Source organism: Poecilia formosa, unplaced genomic scaffold (genome assembly GCF_000485575.1).
Source record: "Poecilia formosa unplaced genomic scaffold, Poecilia_formosa-5.1.2 Scaffold57, whole genome shotgun sequence".
In the NCBI taxonomy this organism is placed as follows: domain Eukaryota; kingdom Metazoa; phylum Chordata; class Actinopteri; order Cyprinodontiformes; family Poeciliidae; genus Poecilia; species Poecilia formosa.
Genome location: NW_006799996.1, coordinates 1 through 24,489, shown reverse-complemented (window position 1 = coordinate 24,489; position 24,489 = coordinate 1). Strand labels below are relative to the sequence as shown.

The 24,489-nt window shown below is 40.7% G+C and overlaps 2 protein-coding genes and 1 long non-coding RNA gene across 3 annotated transcripts in view; all 3 read left to right on the top strand.

Moving 5' to 3' along the window:
* dvl1a (dishevelled segment polarity protein 1a) overlaps positions 1–11,256 on the top strand; it is a 32,104-nt gene extending 20,848 nt beyond the window's left edge. The window contains exons 6-15 of the mRNA XM_007553475.2: positions 1,274–1,367; positions 1,498–1,567; positions 1,646–1,785; positions 2,264–2,340; positions 3,489–3,556; positions 4,259–4,336; positions 4,434–4,568; positions 4,838–5,005; positions 5,085–5,300; positions 8,345–11,256. Of these exons, the coding sequence (XP_007553537.1) occupies positions 1,274–1,367; positions 1,498–1,567; positions 1,646–1,785; positions 2,264–2,340; positions 3,489–3,556; positions 4,259–4,336; positions 4,434–4,568; positions 4,838–5,005; positions 5,085–5,300; positions 8,345–8,841 (1,543 nt within the window). The 3' untranslated portion in view covers positions 8,842–11,256. The remainder of the gene's footprint in view (positions 1–1,273; positions 1,368–1,497; positions 1,568–1,645; positions 1,786–2,263; positions 2,341–3,488; positions 3,557–4,258; positions 4,337–4,433; positions 4,569–4,837; positions 5,006–5,084; positions 5,301–8,344) is intronic.
* On the top strand, positions 6,231–7,924 carry LOC107836427 (uncharacterized). The gene is made up of 2 exons (XR_001662320.1): positions 6,231–6,534; positions 6,745–7,924. It is a non-coding gene; the product is annotated as an uncharacterized LOC107836427 (long non-coding RNA).
* A 3,918-nt stretch (positions 11,257–15,174) lies between the features above and the next one.
* Positions 15,175–19,419, top strand: tnfrsf9a (tumor necrosis factor receptor superfamily, member 9a). Its single transcript, XM_007553474.2, has 7 exons — positions 15,175–15,524; positions 16,039–16,158; positions 16,240–16,377; positions 16,467–16,539; positions 16,635–16,759; positions 16,842–17,018; positions 17,110–19,419. The coding sequence occupies exons 1-7, from the start codon at positions 15,380–15,382 to the stop codon at positions 17,220–17,222; spliced, it is 891 nt and encodes a 296-aa protein (XP_007553536.1). The 5' UTR covers positions 15,175–15,379; the 3' UTR covers positions 17,223–19,419.
* Positions 19,420–24,489: the final 5,070 nt, after the last annotated feature.

Here is a 24,489-nt window from a genome sequence, read left to right as displayed (position 1 = left end):
GGAAGCAGTGAAGTCAGTGAATTATATATGTAATATACGTAGGTAAATATTGCGTATAGGTTGGGTGCTGTGGTGGTGCAGAGGTTAAGCACAAGCCACATAAGGAGGCCTGAATCCTGGATGCGGCCGTCGCAGGTTTGATTCCCGACCTGGTGACCTTTGATGTATGTCTTCCCCTTTCTCTCATTATCTGCTTTCCTGTCAATTCACTGTCAAATAAAGGCCACTAGGGCCAATAAAACCTTTAAAAAACTAATCCATGTTGCATATGGGTCATAAAAGCAATACTAATATTGGATATCGGTATCGGCCCAAATTTTCATATTTGTGCATCCCTAAAACAAACATCTGTTTAGAAGATGCTTTAAAAGAATATGCTTTTCTTTACAGTTTTAAAATTCTGCAATTGTCTAATTTTAATCGAATAACATATGATTAATTACATAATTATTGCTATATAATAAAATAGAAACAAAAAATGACAGACTTCTTCTTTTGTTTTGACTTTTGGTGGTCTTGTTTCTCTCTCTGCTGCCTTGTGATGGATAGAAACAAATCGATTCATGTTCTTTTACTTCCGATACGATACAAATATCTGATTTATTATCAGCCGATACCGATCTGATACAGCAAAACTTCGCTGAAATTACTTAAAATATTTCTTTTTTTAAAAACAGACATAAATGTACTGATTTACAAATGTATTTGATAACTCTGCATCAGTGCAGCACATTTAAATACACCAGTAGCTTCACTAGCTTGATCAAACATTTAAAAACAACTTTAATTTGTTCAGTCAATAACAGCCATTGTAATGTAAATAATAAAGAAACTGACTAAAGCAATAGGTTGACCACATGAAAAAATAAACTGCAACAAACATATAATGTGAAATAAATAGTAAAGTATAGAATTACACTGAATAGATCTGCCTTTATATACCAATACCCAATCTAAGATTTTTTTCAATATCAGGACCAATAGAGATATAAATATTCCTCTATTGATGGACTGTAACTGTAAAATAATCCAAGTTTATTGTTTTGCTGTGGTTGCCTGCAAACAAAACATTTCGTTTCTCCACTCAACCTTGACTCTCCCACGTATTTAATTATCCATGCCGACTGAAGTTGGCTCCCAAAAGACAAACGGCTCAGGGACTGAAGCAGTCTTAGGTCAGCTTGCTTTCATCAACTTGGCCTTTTAATCGGCTGCGTCTCATTTTCCCTCTCGTTCCGTTTCTGAAACACCATTTCCCCTCTCTGTGTTTCAGGCTCAGCAGCTCCACAGAACAAAGTTCTTCTTCGCAGCTCATGCGCAGACACAAGCGGCGCAGACGGAGACACAAAATGGCCAAGATAGACCGGGTACGCACTTCTAAGCCCCGTCAGCGCCTTAGCACAAATGAACGCTGACGCCGAGCAGCGGAAAGCGATGAGAGAGCTGATTGATATGGACTCTGTGTCACTTTTTATTTACCTCTTTCTCCCTTTCTAGTCCTCATCTTTCAGCAGCATCACAGACTCCACCATGAGCCTCAACATCATCACCGTCACACTCAACATGGGTAAATGAGATCTTTGCCTTTTTGATTTTTCTTTATTTCTTACTCCTCACACTTTTTTTCCCTTTTGCTTTTTGACAGAGAAATACAACTTCCTGGGCATCAGTATTGTAGGTCAGAGTAACGACCGGGGAGACGGCGGCATTTACATCGGCTCCATCATGAAGGGAGGAGCCGTGGCTGCTGACGGCAGAATTGAACCAGGAGACATGCTCCTGCAGGTACACCTCCACTTTTACAAATCCTTTGTGATAAATTGAAAACTCATGATAAGCATCTGTCTTCTTCATGTGCACCAGTGACTCGTTAGCTGCCACAGTTAATGCGTCACAGAAAAGGCATGAATGTGTCTACGTCTGTGGGTTTGAAAGCATATCGATAACCACATCTTATTCACTTCCGTAGCAGGGCTTTTATGTTGCTGTTTTCCTTTGTGCGGTTGCCGTCTTGTGATCTCTGTACGTCAAGAGTTTTGTTGTTACGTATCGTCTAAGCACGTGAAGGCTGATTGTATTTTCTGTGATCGCTGCGTTTTATGTACGGTTTAGGATTTGTATGAATCTGAAGGCCTTAAAGCTCTTAACGCACCATTGTAAACAAAAACATCCAAGCTTCCTCTCTCATCAAATGTTCAAAATTATACTTAGGTCCTAAAAGCTGCACAGTGAAACCTGACCTTAATGTTTTGATGTGAACCAGGTGAATGATGTGAATTTTGAGAACATGAGCAACGATGACGCTGTGAGGATCCTGAGAGAAATCGTTTCTAAGACTGGGTAAGAGCATCGAACTCACTCAGTTACTGTTGGCGAACATCATCGATTCGTACAAAACTCTCTGTTTGTGCTGTGTAAAAAATATTCACACTCCAGAAAACTTGCTAAGCCTGGTGGTTGGTTGTTAGGGCAGTCATTCATCTAGCAGCCCGTCGTATTTTTGAGTTAAAAAATATTTAAAGTTCACAGGAAATTTGAAAATATCACTTGATAATTATACGTTATTGAAAGACTGGAAGATTAATACCTGAACACCAACTATAAAGTCTAAAAAGACATAGTGAGAGCACAAGTAAAGCCTGGTGGCCCGCCAGGCTTAAAATACACTGGGGGAAACCCTGCTTTAATTTGGTCGAAAAGTTGGATTTATATAACTACAAAATAATTTTTAAAAGATTGTTGAGGCATGCCGGCTGTCAAATTTTCCCTTACATCTTTAGGCTGCATACATACAATCCATATTTACCGTCACCCTCGTTAAGATTTACTTAAAAAAAAAAAAAAAAAAACTCCACTTTTTACTGAAGTGGTTTAATATAATCTTGTCTTTCCTATTTTTAAAATTAGATGATAGAAGTACATCTGTGTCAGATCATATGAATACTGATTAAAGGTTCATTGTTCAACAAAAACAATAAAATACAAATATTTTTAAAAAGCTTCAGTTATAGGAATTGCTCTGGGTTTTTTCTAAACGTTACAACCGACTTTTCCCACAAATGCACTAAAATTAAATGGTGGATTTTTTTTCTAAATATTTCAGCGTGAAATTATGCTGCAGCAATAAAAGATTCCCTTATTTTAATTTCTTGGCACATCTTTCACACAGATTTGAATAAATATGAAGGCAGCTGTTAGTTTACGACCCATCGGGGTTTCCATAGTAACACCCAAACCTGCCAATGTATAATATTTATATACAGCGGTATCTACGATTTGTCCTAAACCATTTTTCAACTCATTATTATTTAATGTAATTAAATACCATTTAATAAATCTGATAATGTGTACGTAAAGAAGAACAACAATTTTAATTTTCACACTTTGTCTTTTATTTTTTAATATGCCTCTCCACTCTTTTCAGTTTATACCTTATGTTTGCAGATGTTTTTTTTCCGTTTACTTATTTTTAAATTCTTCCTTTTTAGCCCTATTAGTCTCACTGTTGCCAAATGTTGGGATCCGTCTCCGCGGAGTTACTTCACCATCCCTCGTGGTAAGATCTTCCTCAGTCACCTATGGAGAGATGACGCTCCAAAAAGTATTCACACCCCTTGGACTTGGTCACATCACCACCACAAACTTCAGAGTACTTCAGCGTGTTTAGCGAAAACACAAAGTAATGCGTAACGGAAAAGTTTTCTGTGCATTTGTATGCATCCCCCTGCATACGCGCTTACCGGGCATTTGGGCGTCTCTGTTAAAAGAAAAGCGCAGCCGCAGCATGACGCTGCAACTTCCACTTTTCAGCAGACTCTGCTCAGACTGGCATGCAGCATTAGTTTTCTGAAAGTTTGCATGAAACTTCCGTTTTCTTCTCAATTAATCGTTGTTTTCTGCGTCTTTACATGGCATGTGGCTTCAGCCAGAACTTCCTCTGGTTTCTTTAAGACGGTGGCTTTCTGATTGCTTCTTTTACATAATCATCCTCTTGTTTGTCGTCAGATTAAACACATATGATCTTAACAGATGAATGTACTAATTAGGTGACTTGATTTTATTTAGAGCTAAATAAAATCCACAATTTTTTCTTTTACATCACAATTACCCTGCTTTATGTTGGTCTGTCACATAAAATCCCAAGAAAAGGCTCTTAAATTTGTGGTTGCAGTGAGATAAAATTGAACAAGGGTGTAAATATTTTTGCAAGGCAAAATGTCAAGTTAGTTACCTGAGCATTTTTGTTTAATGTGCTCAGCGGAGCCAGTGAGACCCATCGACCCTGCAGCCTGGATTTCTCACACCACAGCGCTGACGGGACCTTATCCACATTACGGTAAAAACAGCCAGAGTCTTCTTCATTACATTGAGAGTAATAATTCAGATTCTGATAAATACATATGCGTTTTTCCTCTTTTCTTTCTTTATCTCAGAATTTGATGACCTGCCTCTGTCGGTCGGTAAAACAGACATGGCAACCATTGTGAAGGTGATGCAGCTGCCTGACTCTGGCCTGGAGATACGCGACAGGATGTGGCTGAAGATCACCATCGCCAATGCCGTCATAGGTGAGAAGAGCCGAGCAAAACGTTAGAAGCACATGCATTCTGTGGTTTTAAAGCCAATTTACTGTAAGTCGCACAGAACTGAACAGAAACTACAAAGGATATTCACTACGCACAACGCTGTGAGCTGTGATGGTATCAAAATTACTCGTGCTTGCACATTGTAGTCTCTAGGGTCACTTTGTTGTGTCAGCAGCATTTCCAGCGTGTGTGTCGCAGCTGGAGCCACCATATCTGCGTGTTTGTGTGTGTGTGTGTGTCGCTGCGTGTAGGTGCTGATGTGGTGGACTGGCTTTACTCCAGAGTGGAAGGCTTCAAGGACCGGCGAGATGCAAGGAAGTACGCGAGCAGTCTGCTGAAACACGGCTACCTGAGACACACCGTCAACAAAATCACCTTCTCCGAACAGTGCTACTACACATTTGGGGACCTCTGCCAAAGTATAGACGCTTATTCCTTCATAACTGAGCCCCTCTGTTACTTCTTTATGCTTATTTGATCCTTCTCTCCCGCTTTAAGACATGGCGTCACTCAATCTGAATGAGGGATCCAGCGGCGGAGGCTCTGAGCAGGACACGTTAGCGCCGCTACCTCCCACCACCAACCCCTGGCCTCTTGGCGGGCAGCCGTTCCCTTACCCTCCGTTTACGTCGGCGCCCCCTTGCTTCCCGCCGGGATACTCCGACCCGTGCCACAGTTTCCACAGTGGGAGCGCCGGCAGCCAGCACAGTGAGGGTGAGCAGCGACGAAGGCGCAAGACGGGCCTCCTCGGTTTTCCATCAGTAAATCATTAATTAATGTAATCTGACTCAAACTGTCTGACGTTTGAGTGTTAGCAAGCGTGTGACTCATGCTTAACGCTAGCCGCGCTGGCCCTTTGCTTTTGGATTGCCTTCTCCATCGTTCAGTCTGTGTTTCCTAAAACGCGTCCTGTTGTCGTCAAGGTCAGTCATGAGCGCGTTGAGTCACGCAGCGGACAGCTCTGCAGTACTGGGTGTGTACAAAACGCTAAAAGACATCTGATCAGCCGGGTGATCCCGAATCACAAGCAAATCCCATCTGTTTCGCCATGAGTTCTCAGATGCTCTTTTGTCTAAATGTGCTGGTGATGCATGATTTTTTTTCTTTTTTTTTTCTTTTGCATTGAAGGAGCGAAGAGAGCCTGAGGGATTTTGGGGGGGATGGAGTGGGAATGTTAAACTGATCAATTCAGCTAAGCTATCGGTTTGTTTTTCATCATTGTGAGTGATTCATCTAAGCATGGCCATATCTTGCTTTCAGCCATTCTTTTCACCCGTCTTTGCAAGAACAGAGAAAACAAACGTAAGAGAAAGGAAGGATTGCTGCTAAGCTGCAAAAACACAAAAAACCTACCAAATAATTTCAGTCTAGTTTCTAGTGCAAATATCTTTGTACATTTGAAATAAGACAAATTTAACTCACAATTAACTTTTAGGCAACATATAAAAGCTTGATTTTAAATCAGTAATATTGATGGGGAAAGTGGCAGATTATTTCACTTCACTAGCAAGCCATTATTCCCTTATATAAGTTAAATAATCTGCCAGTGGAGCTAATACTTTTTCATCACTATTAAGGAATTATTGACTGAAAATAAGCTCCTATATCTTGCTGAAAAGTTACTCATGTTAGTTTTGTCTTATGAAAAGTGTACTAAGATATTTGCACTAGAAACCAGACCAAAACTACTTGGTAATATTTTGTGTTTTTTTTGGATTGTGTTTATGCCAGAACATAATTTGTTTAGTCATATGCATGTGTTTGTTCTTATTGGATTATAAGGCAGGGACAGGAAAGCAGCAGGAAGCAGTTAGTTGAAAGGCAGTGGAGCAGGTTTAGGATGGGGACGTCTGGCCGGTGAGGTGTGTGTAATCCTGTTGTTCCCTCTGTTTCTGCTGGGCTACGGTAGACTGAAGGAGGAGGTAGTCCCAGGACACTGGGGGAACCGGTAAGCCTGCTAACCCCCTCTCCTCCTCCTCATCATCTTCTTCCTCTTCTCTTGCTCTTCTCACTCACCATCCAGTCTCGCTCTCCTTCCAGTCTCGCTCTCCCTCCGTCCTCTCATCTTTTTCTCCCACACAGCATTCTCCACCTATCATACCGCAGCTTTAAGGTTTTCTCCTTCTTCTCTTCTTCTTCTCCCCCCATCCTTTGCCAGCTCCGTGATTTTTTCTGTTCCTGTGTATCCTTTGTGTGACTCTCCTGACAGCCGATTCCTCCCTCTCTGCACCGTTGGGCATGCGTTTGTTCTGTGCGCTGGGAGGTGCATGATGCAGGATGATCAATCTTGAGGCTTGTGCTGCTAGGGGACAATCATGCACCACTTTACCCAGTACTGTTGGGCTCATTGCAGAAGTTGAAATGTTGTTTTTGCAGCGTGTGGTACACCTCCATCAGTGTAAGCAGCACAGCTGCGCTAAAACCGCCTTTTTGAGGTGAATTTGATGATCTACATAGTTACTGAAACCAGTTGTGCTTTTTCTGATGCTGGTGTGTCACTGGTGTGTATGTGCAGTGCCTTGCAGACATGTTCAAGCCACTTGACCCTTTTCATGGTGCATTACAACCACAAATATTGTATTTATTGAGATTTTATCTTATGAATCAACATAGTAGAGCATTGTGGTGGATGACTGGTTTCAGGTTTTTAGATGTATTTACAAATGAATGTCTCTACCAGCTTCATGGAAACTTTTTCTGGCTGCAGATGTTTAATTGAATTGTGGGGTACACACTTTGACTAGGCCATTCAAACACATAAAAATGCTTAGATTACATCATTCATTTGTAGCTTTGGGTGTGTTTTGGGTTGTCTCGTTTTTTTTTTTTTTACCCTGTAACATGTTTTTACCCTGAATCCATCAGCCCATATAATCTGATCCCCATCCCTATTTCCTCCCCCACAGCATTATGCTGCCACAACCGATTTTCACTGTGGGGATGGTGTGTTGATGGAGATGTGCATGTAGCATCTACTTGTTGGCCAAAACATTAATTTTCCGTTCCATGTGCCTCAAATGGCTCTTAAATCATTTGTAGTAAAAAAGTGATACTGATATGATATGATTATGATTTTTGATGGAATAATTTCACTAAATATCCACAAAAGATGACTCCAAATCAACCAGTAATATTTTTTTTTTTTTTTTTTTATTTTAAAACCATTTGCTTTTTCAGAATCAGCTTTAAAGTCCAAGGCTTTGAGCCCAAAGAAAACGTTTGGCTTTGATTTCAAGTGAAATTCCAAAACTATTTAATTTCTTATCATAAAATAGATTGAGTTTTCTGGTTGCAATGTAACAATTTGTTAAAGAAATAAAAAATTCAAGTGGTGTGAATGTTTTTCCAAAGCGCTGATTTCACTGTGAATGTTTCAGTGTCTTTAGAAACAGCAGCTGCAGGATGATTTAGTTGTGGTGGATCTTTAAGCTCAAACCTTTGATTTAATCATGTTTGCTCTTGACTGGTGATTCTTTCCTAGACAGCTTTAAAAAAATGTCACATTTTAAACAATAAGCTTTAACGTACATTATCTGGTTTACAGTTTCAGCTGACAAAATCTCCTCTAAGCTGTTGTTTAATGTGTGACCTTTTACTATTTTCCTGCAATGAGTTTCTGGTTCTGAGTCAGCTCCATCTGATCGGTTGCAGCTGCCACTCAGTGTGTTTTGGGCCGTTTTCTGCAAATGTTGCAAAAGGCCCGCTTGAAACATCTTTTTTTCTTCTTCTTCCTCTTCTTTTTCTGTCTTTGTCAACAGGAAGTCGAAGCAGTGGATCGAACCCCAGCGCAGGCAAAGACAGACGCTCCCCGCAGGAGAAGGCTCAGAGGACGACGTGCTGCGAGTCGGAGCCGGGCGTCCGCGGAGCGAGGCGGGGCGACCGCTCCGCCAGCCAGATGAGCCACCACAGCCACGCCAGGTCGAGCCTGAGCCACAGCCACTCGCACAGGAGCCACTCGCTGTCCCAGAGCAACCACCCCTCCTTCGGCTACAGCCACACCCCCTTCACCCAGCCGGGGCCGGGCTCCTGCGCGCAGAGCGAGCGGAGCCACGCCTCCTCCTACGGCCCCCCAGGCTTGCCTCCCCCTTACTGCCTAGCTCGCCTCGCCCCCAAGACCTCGGTGAGCAGCAGCACACCCCCCGGAGCGCCGCCGGGGAGGGAGCTGGCGTCCGTCCCCCCGGAGCTCACCGCCAGCCGCCAGTCGTTCCAGCACGCCATGGGCAACCCCTGTGAGTTCTTTGTGGACATCATGTGACAGGACAGTGCCTTCAGAAACAAAACAAAAACACAGTGAGCACAAAACAATCCTCCCTGAACTCACTTGGTGTTTTTCTTTTTTCTCCTCAGTCGATTGAGCACCCTTAAAGCTGCGGTGTGTAACTTTTGTAAAAGACGTTGGTTGTTATTTTATTTCTTAAAACTGTCAGTGTGTCGTGACGGTACACAATGAGACAGATAAAATGTGAAATATTCAACTTCCTCTACCTTTTCCCAGATCTAACTGCAGAAATACACAGTTCAGTCAGAAACAACCAATCAGAGCCAGGAGGAGGGACTTAGCGCTGCCCATCATGCTCATGTACCCACTTCTCACATTGTCCTCCTTGCTCACCCATGAATATTTAGTTTAATTAGCAGAATGCAGATAAAAAAATTAAATGCACCAACAAATCGGCCCAGGTTTCCTTCATGTTGGGATCGGCTGAATGTGAAGCCGTCTGGAAATGAACCACTGAGGTTCATGTTTGCACGTTTGCAGATACCAATACTGACTCCACTGTTACCAACTCACTGGCTTTCTTGCTAAATTTATTAACATTTCAGACAAAAAAAAATCTGTTTTGGCCAAAATTAGAATCAGCAGGTCGGGTTTTTTAAAGGTTGCAACCAGAAACCTGCAATCGATGCAGGAAGAATCAAAAACCCTACAAGCTTATATCAAGTCACCACCTAAATATTATAGAGAAATCCAAGAATACAATCCCTCATCAGTCGATATTAATTTATTAAATACAATCATATTGAAAAAATAAAAACATCTGTAAAGCATTAATGAAAATTTTAATAAAATATGTGATGATGAAAAACATTACACAACTCTTAATGGACTTTTACAGAATGCTAGTTAGCATGTGCACCTATGATAGTGGATAAATAGTTTTCCTTTAACAGTAAGTTTTTGAGCAGCACATGGCCGAGCATGATTGACAGCACTGAGACCTTCCTCCTGGCTCTCATTGGTTGTTTTTGGGAGTGGTGCATTTCTTTAGACAGCACTAGGAGGGTGTAGAGGTCTCATATTAGCCTGTCACAACATGGTGACAGTTTTAGTAAATGTATAAAGAACAGATTTATTTTTTAATAAAAGTTACGTGCTGCAGCTTTACGTTCAGAATGTAGATACCACCCGGGCCCCTCCGCGGCCCCTCAGCTTCCCGATGTCCGCAGACAGGAACGGGCTGCGTTAGCACAGAGGAAGGATTCCTCTCGCTATAAGCACAGGTGCTCCACCTGAGCCCCTCCAGCCCCCATGTACAGTTTGTGAAACGTTAGTTCTGTTCGGTGTGGTGACGTCTTCGAAGTTGCCACGCAGACAATCTGGGGTAAAACCTCAGACGTCGTCTGTTCAGCGAGACCTTTGCCTTGGCTGGAACTGGATCTCAATCCCCCAGACCCAGACCCAAAACTCTGGACTCACGTCTGTTTGTGTCTCTGCCGTTTCTGGGGCTTCGTCGCCAGCAGCTTGCCAACACTAACCGTGATCTGTGGACCCAACAACCGGCTGCCAGTTTGACCAAGGCTGCGTCGTGCATGTCTGAACTGCTTTAAAGAAATTTTATGAATTCGTTTTGTTTGAAGTATTAACTAAGCTGGAGGGAATAAGGTTCCCTCTTGTTCTAAAGGATGAATCCGTACACTGGAAGATTTTGTGATGTTATTTATGTGGTCATGTTGCGTTGATGATGTTGTCGCAGTTTGTCTCCTCTAAGATTCCTGACAGACAATCAGACATCACCCTTTGTGAATCAGAGGCCACTTTCCGCTTTCTCAGCCGTTCGCTGTCAAACATGCAACACATGTCAGAAGTCGACACACCCCGTAACTGCAAAAGGTTCTAAATAAACCATTTTTACAACCTTTTCCACCTTTAATGTAAAAATATTATCTCTATTATTCACCTGGAAAACAAGTAAATCTGTCAAAAGGTAAAATATACTAAACATAAATGCGACAATAACCCGGTTGCATAAGTTTCCACAACATTAAATGATTCAATCTTCTTGAGTTCATATCTGACATGAATTATAGGGAATTTCACGAACGTCAAATCAATTTCAGCTGTGCCAAAAGGATTTTCCTCACATTTGCATTATTCAGCTAAAGCAGAAGCTTAATGAGAGAATAACAAGACCTTAACAATGTCACTGTACAGAGGTACTTTTTCAGAAGAAAAGTACCAAAAAGTAACAGTTTTACATTTACATAAACATAATTCAGTAGGTAGAGAACATATATAACACTTGTTTTATTTTACATGACAAAAGGTTGATGCGGTCTAGCAACAACCTGATTTAAAGCTTCAAAAATCCTGTGGACAAACAAACTCACACAAAATGCAAATCATAATGAAAAACACAACGGTCCCCAAACAGGAAACAGTAAAAAAAAACAAACATTAAAGGTGGAAAAAGTTCTGAAATAATTGATCAGATCGTCACATTTTCACGTGACGAAAACCTTTCATTTCACCAGGAGTGTGTGGACGTTTCACATCCTCTGGGTCGTTAATCCCATCAGGTGAGGCGACTGAACCTGGACATTTCTAACACTTTGATTAAAGCACAGCAACATCAGCAGAAATGTGAGCACAACTGTCGAACTGCCAACACAGTTCGCTGATTTAGGATCATAAAAAGCCGGTGAGAGAAGCCGGCGCTTCGCATTACGTGGTGGATCGTTCTTTCTTATGTCAGAGCTGTTTATGTTGCCAATTTTCTGTTTGTTTGTGATTCTCATCATTTCACATGAGTTTAAAGTGACTTCAAGGGGAATCCTGGCCAACAGAATAACCAATCCCCTTGCTAAACAACGGCAAACCCCTGTCGCATCTACTTAATGAATATCTACAACAGGGAAACAACACTCTAGTTTTATGAGCACTTTTTCATTTTGTCTCTCCCTTTAAGTATGAAACACTGTTTGCAATCAAAGCTTTCTCTTTCATTTTGTTTCGTTACAAAAGAAGAATAAAATGTACATAGAAATTTATTATATATAAGAATTAAAAATATATCTGTTCAACTTTTTGTCTTTATTGTCGGACATTGAACTGAAACGTCCTTTTCTAATCTTGCACATGATAAATCACTGGAATTATACAAACACACTGTTAATTAATTGGTCACAGATGAAGAAGGAAACAAATTTCCTCAGCAAAATCAACTTATTTTTATTGAAGATTTGAATGAGTTTAGGGGAATTCAGAACCCTGATTGATAGTTCTACGTTTTTTGGAAGCATCAGAACGTTTTGTTTAATAACTTTTAAAGTTTTTCAGTAATTAAGTGAAGCTTTCCTTCAGTGTTTCTGTGTATCTGAGGGTTACGGGTCCAGGAGGAGGAAACCTCGGCGATCCGTCTCTCTTAACACTTTCCAGCTCGTTCTGGAGCGAGAAAAGGGAAGAGCAAAGAAAACCTCTATTCCAAACTCCTCCTAAATACTAAGACTATTAGCTTAGCTACAGTTTAGTGGAACCCAGTGCCAGCAGTTTGGTATTCAAGATCTAGATCAACATCAGCTATTAGAAAGGTTAAAAACAGATCCAAAACGGAGAGATTTGCTCTTTCTTTACCGCGTCGCTGCAGGTGAGGCACCAATCTGTTTCCTGTTGTAACCTGAATGTGCTGTTAAGCTGCATTTTAAGCTGATTAGGGTTAAGGTCAGGAAAGTTGACAGATTTCTTAGACAACTGGGTCAGAACATGTCCAAAACTGCAGCTCTATTTCTATATATATATATTTTAAAAACTGGTGCAGTCTTAAGGTCATGGGCACATGTGGACTGATCCAAAAGATGACTGACTGTAGCTCAGGCTGCTCGAGATGCAAATTCTGGTTTCCATAGAAAACGATCAGAAAATAACGCAGTTTTACTGAGTACCGCGGTCCGGGCTGCGCTGACCCCTGCCCACCATCCAGCTCCACAACTTCAGCTTTACCATCCTATCGGATTTTACTTTCACATAAAACCCAAAACCTCATCTGGAAAGCTTTAGTAGCCTTGCCTACTAAAATTAATTGAAAACTCCTGCATCAAGATTGAAGTGTCAACTGCATGAACGCCACAAGATGGAGACACTCTGCACTAACAGTGAAACAAAGGTTTCATTTCTCATAAGAAAATGTAATTTGAACTTTCATCAAATAGGTGGATGCAACGATGCTCCAATGGGAAGAAAATGGTGGTAAAAATACAAAAAAAAAAATAATAATACCAAAAACGCGCCACACCAAACGTGTCATAGTCTCATCTGCGTTGACAGTTCACGTTAACACCCCCTGCGTGGAAACTCCGAGCTGCGTGTACTTTCCCAGTGGGTAGACGTTACTTTCACAATGTTCAGACACCAAAGTGCAGCATGAGAGACCACCAGTTGACTGAGCCCACCAACCACACGCGCGCACAGACACGTACAGACAGACAGAGAGAGCGCGCGCGTGAGAAAAAGCAACTCCACGCTCCCACTCACGAGAGGGGCGTCAGTGGCCAGGAAGGAAGTGACATCACTCGGCTGCAGAGGCAGATTAAACAGCGCGTTAAAATATCAGAAGCGACCTATTTCAAACGCTCGCGTCTTTAAAATTAAAAGCGCAAATAAAAATAAGTTGTTCTTTTCGGTCGGAGCTGACGCGACTGTCACCGAACCTACATGTCAGCCTACATGCAACTACATGCAGTCATTTACCAGCAGGCTGAATGTTACTGCTGCTTACCGAACGATTTAGGAGTATTTCCCAAGTCAGTATGTTAATCGGAGGGGGGGAGTTTACACTGCCTGACAGCGGGCAGGGGGCAAGGGGGCGTTTAGGGGTAAGAGTGGGAAGTGTTTCTGAGACAAGAGTTAGAAGAGGTGTTCACTTTTGACATCATACTTGTACAATCTGTACATAGAAGGAGGTGAATCTTTAGAAGGTCAAAGATCATCTTTTATATGTCAAGGGAAGATGATGAGAAGATGACAAAGGTGATTTGGTAATGATGTTTGCATTGTTTATAGTTTATCACCTGATTATGAATGCTGGGATGAGCCGATGGCATGTCATCTTCATAAATTCCCCCACATTTAAGACACTTACTGGAAGGAAACAATCTTTTCAGAGGAAATAAATAAGAGTAATTTATTTTAGGTTGACTAATTTTCATTTTAAAACAAAAGGGACTCACATTGTGCTTTTATTTTCAGTTTTGCTGTCTCAAAACAATGTGCGTGATTTAGAAAAGAAGCCTGGAATTTTTTAAACTTCAGGCTTAATCAGTGTCACATGGTGTGAGGAGATCATAAGTTGTATTTCACATAATTCATCATGATGCGTGCTTGATGCGTGCTTGACTCAATACAATGAAAATATGAAAAGACGTGTATGATAAACTGTTTTTAAATCCACTGAATCTATTGTGTGGCACAGTTTGGATTTTTTTGTTTTGTTTTCTGTTTTAATTGTTTTGGACTCAACGAGTGAAAAGTTGATGAAGTCTGGAAACTTTTGTGAAAAAAGCCACACCATGAACGATTGGTATCTAACAAGGCCCATGGATCAGGTCTGGCCTGTAAGCGTAAGTATTTCTTCACACAAATTCTCCGCATGGCTGTTCATGCTGAAGGGAGAATAATGAAGGCTAATCTGTCTAATGTGTTTTCTGGCACAAAAAGATCCAGGTCCAGGAATAAAAACAGTTTCCTGACATGGGGGGAGCAAAAATAACAACGCAAATGAAGATGACGACTTTCCCTTTCTATAAATTCATCACATACCAATATGAATCTATGAATCTAGAAAAGTGTCAGGCACTTAAAATCTGTTTTATGTTGGTTGTGCAAACTGCTTAAGACAGGTTTGTTATGAATTATGACTGACCGTGTTTAAGGGAACGTTTTTCCCACGCCTGGGACTTCCAGGTCATGTCTTCGTGGATCCTGTTCCCGCTGAAAAAGCCTGCCAGGACCGGAGATTTAAAAATCAGAGTTTGACCTCATTTTCCAGCTGTAACAAGGAATGGAGTGAAATAATATGTCTCAGACAGATGGAAACAGAAGAAACTTAATTGATCCAAGTTGTCACCAAAACATTCAGTAAAGCATCCACACATATATGACATGTTTTATATCAGGGGTGTAAATGGTGTTGTTTGTTCTGCTTTTCAAGCTGCAACACATTTCCACATCTTTACATCATTTATTGTGCCTAACTTTCACTGAAATTAATGTTTTTTTCCCCTCTTTTTAAAGTGATAAAGAAATGCAAAAATGTTATTTTAATTTAACTTGCGTTTAAAGGTGGGAAATAAATGTTGAGTTTGCAGATGAAGCCACGCCCCCCTCCTCCTCTGAGTCATTAAAGCCGAGCCCAGCTGGTGGCAGGCTGAGTCTGAGCAGAGAGAGGCTTACGAGACAGAGCTTCAGCTGGAGACAACGTCATCTCAGTGAAGCTGATAGATTCTAGATTAACAAAGCAGAAAAAGTGAGCATTTATTTTCTTGGATTATCGCTGAGGTTTGGGAGCCAACACTTCAGGATGGCCGGGTTCTTCTGGATGCTGGGTCTCACTCTTCTCGCCCAGGGTTTCCTGCGTACCCTTGGAGACATTGGAGTTGGCTGCAAGAAATGGGTTCCAGACACAGAAGTCAAGGGCTTCGTTAAGTGTGTTGAATGTCATCCTGGTGAGTGGAAAATCAAAGAATGAAACAATATTTTGTTAGTTTTATGCATGTTATGAATGATTGTGCAGTTAGAAGGAATGCAACAAGAATAAAAGCTTAAAAAATGCAGCTCACATTTACAATGTTTGACATGTTTGATGAAAAAAAAGGCACAAGTTCTCGAATTTGCTTGAATTGTTCTGTAATCTTTAAACAGACAAATGAAAATGGAAAGAAAAAAAAGTAGTATTCCTGGGTTTGGGGAGTTCCTCTGTGGTGGCTGCATGTGACCAAATATAGTTTCAGTGGTTTTTCACCTAATCCCACAACAAACGCTTGGCTGATACGACTGATTAATCCAGTCTGGGATTCCTCTGAGTAACAGGATTCACCCAGATGTTTTACGGCTTTGATTCACAGTTATTAGAGTTTTGATTTGCTGGGGCACGTAACCATGTACATGCATGATAAAGTGTAAATACTCAGAGCTGTTGGTGTCTGATTTGTGATTTTGCATGTGTGGATTTCTTTGCAGGGAATCGGTTGGTCAAACCGTCTGGCCCAAATCCTCAAAAGCTTTGCACTCCATGTGAAAATGGAACATATACACATCAGTCGTTGGGTTTTAAATGTCCATCATGCATCCAGTGTGTTGGTATGTTATCTCATTAAGGAGAAAAATACATTTTTATTGAAGCTCCATCTCAGCCTGATTTCTTACTTCCATCTTTTGCAGGCGCTCTTGTCCATTTCAAAGACTGTACCCCCAAAAGTAACACACAGTGCAAGTGTAAGGAAGGTCTTCGCTGTGGAGACGCAGAATGTACCTTCTGCACGGACGAGTGTGGAAAAGGAGAGGAACCTACAAAAAAGCGTATGTATATCTGCAAATACTGGGTTGTGACCATTGAGCAAACTTGATGTTTTGGAAATTAGCTTAAAAAAACAAACTATCTTTTACAGGTGATTGCAGGCCTTGTCCTAAAGGAACCTTTAATGACCAAATTCACCAGAACTGTAAAGCCTTCAGTACCAGGTGAGTTGCCTTTCTCCCTTAAACTCTTTTTTTTGGCTGCTGAAATGCTGATTTGACAGAAACAAATTAAACTAACTGGGATTCTTTCCCCAAAGGTGTCCAGATCCAACTCATATAATTGTATTCCAAGGAAATGCATCTTCTGACATCATATGTGAACTACCTCAACCTCCGACAACTCTACCCGTGACCAACCCAGAGAACAATCCAGTGAAACCTGGTAAGAGAGGATCCAGTAGCGTCTCTGTTGAGCTTTTATGCTTATTTTCAGTGAGGGTAAAATGTATCTTCTTGCTTTGAAGACGGGAACAAAGAACAGCCATGGCCGATGGAGTCGTTTGCGGTCATTGGGGTCCTGATGATGTGTCTCATCGTCTTCATCGTCCTTGTGTCGGCGCTGATCCACTGCAACGGCAAAAAGGAAAAGATACAAAGAAGAACCCCCTCAAAAACACCCATTGTTATTAGTAACCCTTCAGGTAATGATCATTTATCTTTAAACCACTTTAAGGAGGTAATGTCCAAACACAGAGTATTAACTTTGCCATATTTTTTCCACTTGTTACTTAGATGAGCCAAGGACATTGATTGCTATTGAATGCAGTTTTCATGAAGCCCAGCAGGAGCAGGGAAGCAGCACAGAATCACTCATATCCAAGGACTCGGAGCAGGAAATTGTGTGAATGGAAGCAAAGTGGCATCTGCAGCTGAGGAAAACATTTTTATCCTAACCAAGATGGGATTCTTTGCCAAACTGAGCCATAAGTTTGGAGGACTTTGACCTAAAGAAGGAGCAGCACTGAAATGACAGAACGACGATGAGGTCTCTCTACTGGTTGTTTACTATTTATTCTTTGTAAATACAAACACAAGAGGAAGGGGAATTCTGAGATGGGGGGGGAAAAAACCAAGTGGACTTTAACTGTGACTTTCTTTATGCAAATGACAGAAAGCCACACTGTTCTTCCCCTACTGGAGGACAAAGCAGCTTTATTTAGTGTTTTAAAACACTGCACTGTATCTGACATTTAAGTGTTAACGAAGATTCTTCGTAATGTGTAGGTATAGTGACCCTGGTAACTGTTTAAGCTACTATTTCTGTGGAAAAAGAGTGTTATATGGCGCATGCTACAGTGTTGTTCAATTTGAAAGTACAGTGCAAGTGGGCGTTCAGTTTTTAGTCATTTGTCATACTGAGCCCACGTACGCCTTCCTGGTGCAAATGTTAGCCTTTACCTTCGTTCCATTGATCAACCTAGTTACTTACTGTTTTTTTTTGTTGTCTTTTCTGCTGAGTGTGTTGCGCGTATTGACTGGTTATTAATAGTGTGAGTGCATAAACGAGGCCAAGCGACGACGGCATTGTTTTTGATCAGCTGAAACCACAGATTTACATGCACGCTATAAAAAGACAAAACCATTTCCGCCAATGAATCAAACATTTCTTACTTTAGTTCAGTTAGTTACCAGCAGTAGTTATATTTGCTAAATTGTTAATGAATACACCAAAACTTCAGTGCTTTTAAACAACTTGGGCAAACCAAGTTTGCTTTGTCAGCTTCTGATAGGTTGTCACTTGAATGGATGTGAATACCTGTGAGTGTAAACCTCAGACTACTGTACTTGCAAAAACGGATTTTTGAGGAGGTCAAAAACTTCTAAATTAGTTTCGACCGACTCTGTTACACCTGAAGCTTATGGAAGCAGATCTTTTGACCGAAGTGATGCATCTTAGTGCAATTCTACTAAATATGAGTAAATGTACATAGATGTACTAATTGTTAAAAAAAAAAAAAAATGTTGTGCGTCTTGAGTTAAGGATTGTGTGCTAATATCTGGTTTGATCTGTAAAACATGTAGCTATATTTCACCTCCACGTAGCTCTGAAAGATTAACTTGCTTAATCACAGCCAGCTGGTTGTAAAAGCTGCAGAATTTGATAACAAAAACTTCCTGGGTTTTCCAGCTGTTACTTAATTGCTAATCAGAAAAAGTCCAAAAGGGGTTTTCCCCCCATGTTGTCCATAAGCTTCAGCCAGCAGTGAGCCCTCAGACTGGAGGGATTTAACAAGAAGACAACCTCAGGATAAGCACAAGCAAGCTGACTCATGCCTCTTGCACAACGGGGATCACAAGTAACCTTTAAGGTCATTCATTAGTCATAGTTTAAATTCATTTCAGTGTCATATCGAGGTGATAAAAACTTGGCAGCTTTAACTTCAAATCAAGGCTTCAGGGTCAAGTGGAAATCCCCCACTGCTCTTTTGTTTTCTGTGAAACTCCTCTACTTGAACAAAGAATGTGGCCGGGGAGATAAGACCAACAGGAAGTGTTGTTTTTTTTTTTTTTTTTTAAAGCCGTATTTCTGGCTTGAACTGTAGCAGGCGTTATTTCTTAACAAAATGGAACAAAGAAATATCATGTGTGGGCTTCTGGTGGAAACAAAGTAAGCCCACATCTATTGTAATTTATCACACGGTGTGTAGACTATGAGTCACTATTCTCAGTCGGGCGGCGTTGGTCTAACAAGCCTCAAAATCCACAAGCGCCGTCCTGTAAAAGGGCAAACGCATACGCTGACTGGAGCACTTTATTTAGTCTGTCATCTGCTACCTGAGGCGAATGACGCTCTCCTAAAGTATCCTTTCCACTGTCAGAAAATGGTTTCATTCTGTCTTGTTTTTAAAGTTTTACATTGTACTTTTATCACATTTTTAAACACCAAATAAATGATATATATATTTTTTATTTGTTGTGCTTTTATACAGAACAGCTGAAAAAAAAAAACATTCTCCAGCAAAGAAGTGGCCACATATATAAGGAAAAAAACAGGAGGAAGTAAAACATAAAGAATTCAATTCAGATCAAACAGAAACAAAAAAAAAAAAAATCCCAAAGTTTTTAATCATCAGAATGAATATTAGTGCTTGGCATGAGGTAATTTCCCACAGAGCGAGTTCTGACAGACTCTTTGGCGTCACATTTCACTGAATATAGAAACGCAGGTCAACAGGAGGTTTTAGAGTTGGACCTGGGAGTGTAGCTCATCCTGTTAAAGACTGTTTTGTTTTGTAAAAGCATCCATACTCAAATTCTCCACATTCCTCATGTTACAACCACAAACATGAGAAGTCGTGAAAACCCAACACAAAAAGTAGCGACTCTGACCATCATCTGTTCCTTTGCACCTGGCAAGTAAAGAGTTAATTTAGTGTAGAAATCTGAAAAGTGTGGCATTTGTGCAACTGCGACAAGCGGTTGTTCATTTGTAAACATCGACAATTACACAATGTAGATATTTACCCTCAAAGACTTTTTAAAACTGTCATGAAATGCCAATAAAATTCTCTGCTCTGGTTTAAACAAAAAGAAAAAACTTTAGGTGGTATGAATATAATTCAGCATTGAATTTTTAAAAAAAAACCTTCCAATGTTGATCAGTTTTCATTCTCAGGTTAGTTCATGTGATTGTCACTGAACAGCTGTAAACAATAACACCTGAAAACACACACAAAGGTAGCACACACATGCAAGCGCAGGTGATTAAAACCAAGTTCACGTGTCGTCAATCTCACTTCTTCTTCAGCCTTCGGAGAAAACAGTTTGTGGTTGAACCAAACTGAAGAGTGTTTGGAGCTTTTATCCAAATCCCAGGCAGGAAACGTACAACGAATCGTATCTGAGCTGAAGTCAGGCGCTCCGTTTGCGGTAAAAAAAACATTTGGCTGCTGATATGAAAAAGCAAACATTAATGCTATTATTGTTAAATTAAACACTAAATATACACATTTTAAAAAGTACTTCAACAAATTAAGCAATTCCCTTTTGGTTCTAGTGTCCAAAATGCGATAATAATGCGTCCTTGCTTTACTAACCTAAAGTGCTTGTCTTGGTTTTTCTTTCAGTTTTTGATGATAAAGCAATAAACAATGAGAACCCTTTGTTAGATTAAAATTATCTTATAAAAAAAAACCATTTCCCGTCAGCGCAATCTGTTTATTGCTGCTTGCATCCTTCCCTTTTCTCTTTGGGTTTACTCCGTCCAGATTTATCCGCCTGTCGTTTTGTCGGTGGTATGAACGTCGGTTCCTCGAGGGTTAGGTCCTGGGAGCCGGATTGGGCTGTGGGAAGCGCCTCACTGGTTTGACCTGTAACTGAAGCAAACAAAGTGAATGCAAAGCTATTGTTTCAACAACCAGACTCATTCATCCTGTTGGGTACCAGTTTGTCCTGCTTGGAAGCTCTCTGGGACGTGCACTCGGCCCTGGAAGGTCGGGTCCAGCTCCTCTGCTATGTTTCTCATCTGCTGGGCTTTTCTGCAACGGCAGCATTATTAGATGCATAACACAGAATCGATGCAGTAATAGTACAGATGCTTTATTTCCTTACGGTAGGGCGTGAACGGGGCTGGGTGGCTGGTTCTCCGGCGAGCAGTCTTCAGTCGGAGAGGGGAGACCCTCCGAGTCGAGTCTTTCTCGATACACCTAAAGAACAAGACGAAGTCTCTATCGGTCCTTTTATTTATAAAAGTAATTAAACTTTTATTTCCTGGCACCTGTCTTTCTCTGGCAGCTCGCCTGTCGTAGTGATTCATCATCGCTCTGTGTTTGTGCCAGGATCCTGGCCCTTCCAGTTCACGAGATCTTCGCTTGGCCTTGATTTCCTGCTTCTGCATAAAACGTGCAATTTCCTGCAACAAAACAAAAACAAAAAAAAACAAATCAAGGCAGGATATTTACAAGAATGAACAAAACACAGGAATTCACCACTGTACCTCATCTTGTGCAACCTGAGCTACCCTGAAGTCCCCCTCTGGATAGGAACTGCGTAAAGACGTCTGTAAAGAAAGTAAAGATTATTTCTTTTCATTTTCCTCCTGTAACAAAATCTTCACCTTCAGCACCTTGTAAAAGTATTAAAATTTGTCCACATTTCTCATGTTAGATCCACAAACGTCACTGTCTTATTGGGGTTTTAAGTAGTAGACCAGCACAAAGTAAGTGCAGGATTCTAGTGGAAGGATTCCGATGCTTGTTTTTCCTCTCAAATAATCTGAAAAGTGTGGCCTGCAATGGTATTTTCCCCATCCTGATTCAATGCAGTTACAGCTGGTAGTCCTTTGAGGAAAGTAACAGCTTTGCACATCTTGAGACAAATGCTTGCTGTGTTTTCCTCGCGAAATAAGTTGGGCTTAGTCAGATTTGATGGGATTTGTCTGAAAACAAAGCATCAATGCTCAATTAGATTTAGGTCTGGACTTTAATTAGGCCACTCAAACATGTTTTGATCTGTAGGTTGTAGTTCTGGCTGTACGTTTCAGATCGTCATCCTGCTAGAGGCCGAATCTCGACTTGTTTTTAGTCCACTCATCGTTAAACTCCGACCATCTTCCCTGTCCTTCCCCACAGCAGAACGCCGTCAGCAACATTTTTCTCAGCGGTGATTATGTGTTCACTGTTAATCTGCCATTGCTACTGTTTGTAGGTCAAAATGTTTCATTTTAAAATCATCCAAACATCCATCTGCATGTTTCTGAGCCTTCCAGAAGGCTTGTGGTGAACTTTAAACATCATTTTGTATGGCTTTGTTTCAGCGCACTCTTCTTTAAAGATCAGATTTATGAAGTGTGTGCCACAACATTTTATTGTAAGGTGATATCTAGACTCTTAACTCTCATCTAGCGAACTTGTCTGGGCTCCACATGCAGGATCAGATGTTATTCAGCAGCAGCTGGGAAACCAGACTGTCCCCTCAGGTGTGAACTCTGTCCTACCCAGGACTTGCTCCGACTTGTTCATGACTGTCTGATCTCGTGACTCTCATCATCCGCATGGTGCAAAAAAAATCTGGCAGTGATTTTGTTGCGGAAAAAAGACAACTATTATCAAGCACTGTCAGGTGAGATCACTCAATCAGGTTTATTGTGCACAATACAGAGAGCTTGTAGGAAAATTAATAATGAAGCAGTTCTGGGTGAAAAGCTCTCCAGGCAGAGACAACACATGAGTTTTACAACAAGGATAAGGGATCCAAAACAAGGGGCGAGACAGACTGGTTCTGATGCAGCTGTAGAAAACAACTCCCAACCTTGTGCATGTAGCCCAAATAGTTTTATCCGGTGGAAACGTACAAGAATTTAGAATAAACCCAGAGCAATTTAACTAGCAGATATTACCTTATAATAATTTTCTACTACAGATTTTCACCTACAAGTGTATTGGAATTGATTGTTTTTTTGACAACTGGAAACAATCGTAAAAACTTTTTTTTTATGACTAAAAAAAAAAAAGAGCTGTTTTTTACGACCGTCTCCAGTAACGGTCCAGAGTTATGATGGCTACCCGTCTTTATCCTGCCTGTTAATTTGTGTGGACAATAAGGCCTCCTTAGATTTGCACGTGTCGCATTCTTTCCATTTTTAGATTGAAAATTTTTTCATTACCAAACTTCTCCACAACTTTCTTCCCGTCATATCTGCTTTGTTCTTTGGTCTTCATTAATTGTTCACTAATGTTCTGTAGAAAATGTTTGAGCTTCACATAACTGCTGGATTTATAACGGGTACGGCTGCAACGATTCCTCGAATGATTCGAGTTCCTCGACTATTAAAATTCCTCGAGGAAAATTACCTGCCCCAAAGCTTCATTAAACAAGGTTTTATTACTTAGCGCATTATTATTTAGTGTTCCGGCCGGGTGATTATTTCTGTTGCGCAACACTCTCACTTTCGCAAATTAGCTGTTGACGAAAGCTAAGTGCTAGTAGTATAAAGTTCTGGGGTATTTCATTGAGTTATGATAATGTCTGGGTTTTTATCTTTTTTTGGGGGGATCAATAAGCATCCTTAAATTGACTGGCGCGATGCCTGGAGTACAGCAGCCTCTCTCCTCCCGAAGCTGCTGCCTCGTGGTGATGAAGAGCGAACGGCGGTGAGCGGATAGACTCAGCACAGTGGGTGGCTGTGTTGTGCTGTAGTTGATGCTTAATGTAAGTGTAGCTTTAAGGACAAACCGGAAAATAAATTTCCCATCATCCCGGTTGCAAAAATGGGCGGCAGAGCGCATCGTGGCGATACACAGCTGGTAGATGTGTTTCAGTCGCTCATATGGGCATAAAAGCCACAAATGGTTGGGCAAAGTGAGAGTTCAGCTATTAAATGGACTGAAGATGAATACATGAACTAAAGACTGGAGTATAGACAGTTTTAGGAGTGAGCCTGCCTCTTTATTATTAAATTGAATATTTCAGATTTTCATATATTTTTTGTCCAGGTCAACTTAAAAAGCGAGCGATTATTGTTAGGTTAATTCTCTAAACTACAGAAAAACAATTGTAAAGATTCACAAATACAAAAATTTGAGCCGATGTTTTTATCCGATAGTAATACTGCTGTTATGGTTGAATTTACCAATGTTTTATTTTATCAAATTTTATTTGATTACTCGATTAATTGTCAGAATAATTGATCAAATATTCGATTACTAAAATTTACAACAGCCCTAATACAGAGATTAAATTAAATTTCCTCTCTTTCCTGACTGGATGACTAAATCATTTTATGTAGGAGTGAAAGAAATACCTTTTATTTGTGAAAAACACTTTAAAAATAGAAAAAATGTAAAAATAATCAATTTTAAATTTCTCAAAACCACATATCCTTTCTTTTTGTGCTATAAAAACGCTTTTTTTTTTGTTTGTTTGTCTATATTCCAAAATCCCAACAAAAGAGTTTGTGGTTTTCTGAAGGCATTTTCATAATCTGTAAAACGTCTTCGATCCCTTACCCTCCTCAGCTGCTTGTCTTCCTCCTCCTGAAGCTTGCGGGCCATTTCTTCATCTTGTAGGACCTGATGCAAGGCTCCCAGATCCAGGCCTGCCTCGCTTGGCTCTGGTTGCAGAGAAGCTCCTAAGGGGGACAATTCACTGTGATTACAATAAAACATATTGCCA

Coding starts and splice junctions, on each gene's coding strand:
- tnfrsf9a (XM_007553474.2), top strand. CDS start 15,380: ATGGCCGGGTTCTTCTGGATGCTGGGTCTCACTCTTCTCGCCCAGGGT. Junction 16,378..16,466: donor AGAGGAACCTACAAAAAAGC/GTATGTATATCT, acceptor TATCTTTTACAG/GTGATTGCAGGCCTTGTCCT. Junction 16,540..16,634: donor TGTAAAGCCTTCAGTACCAG/GTGAGTTGCCTT, acceptor CTTTCCCCAAAG/GTGTCCAGATCCAACTCATA.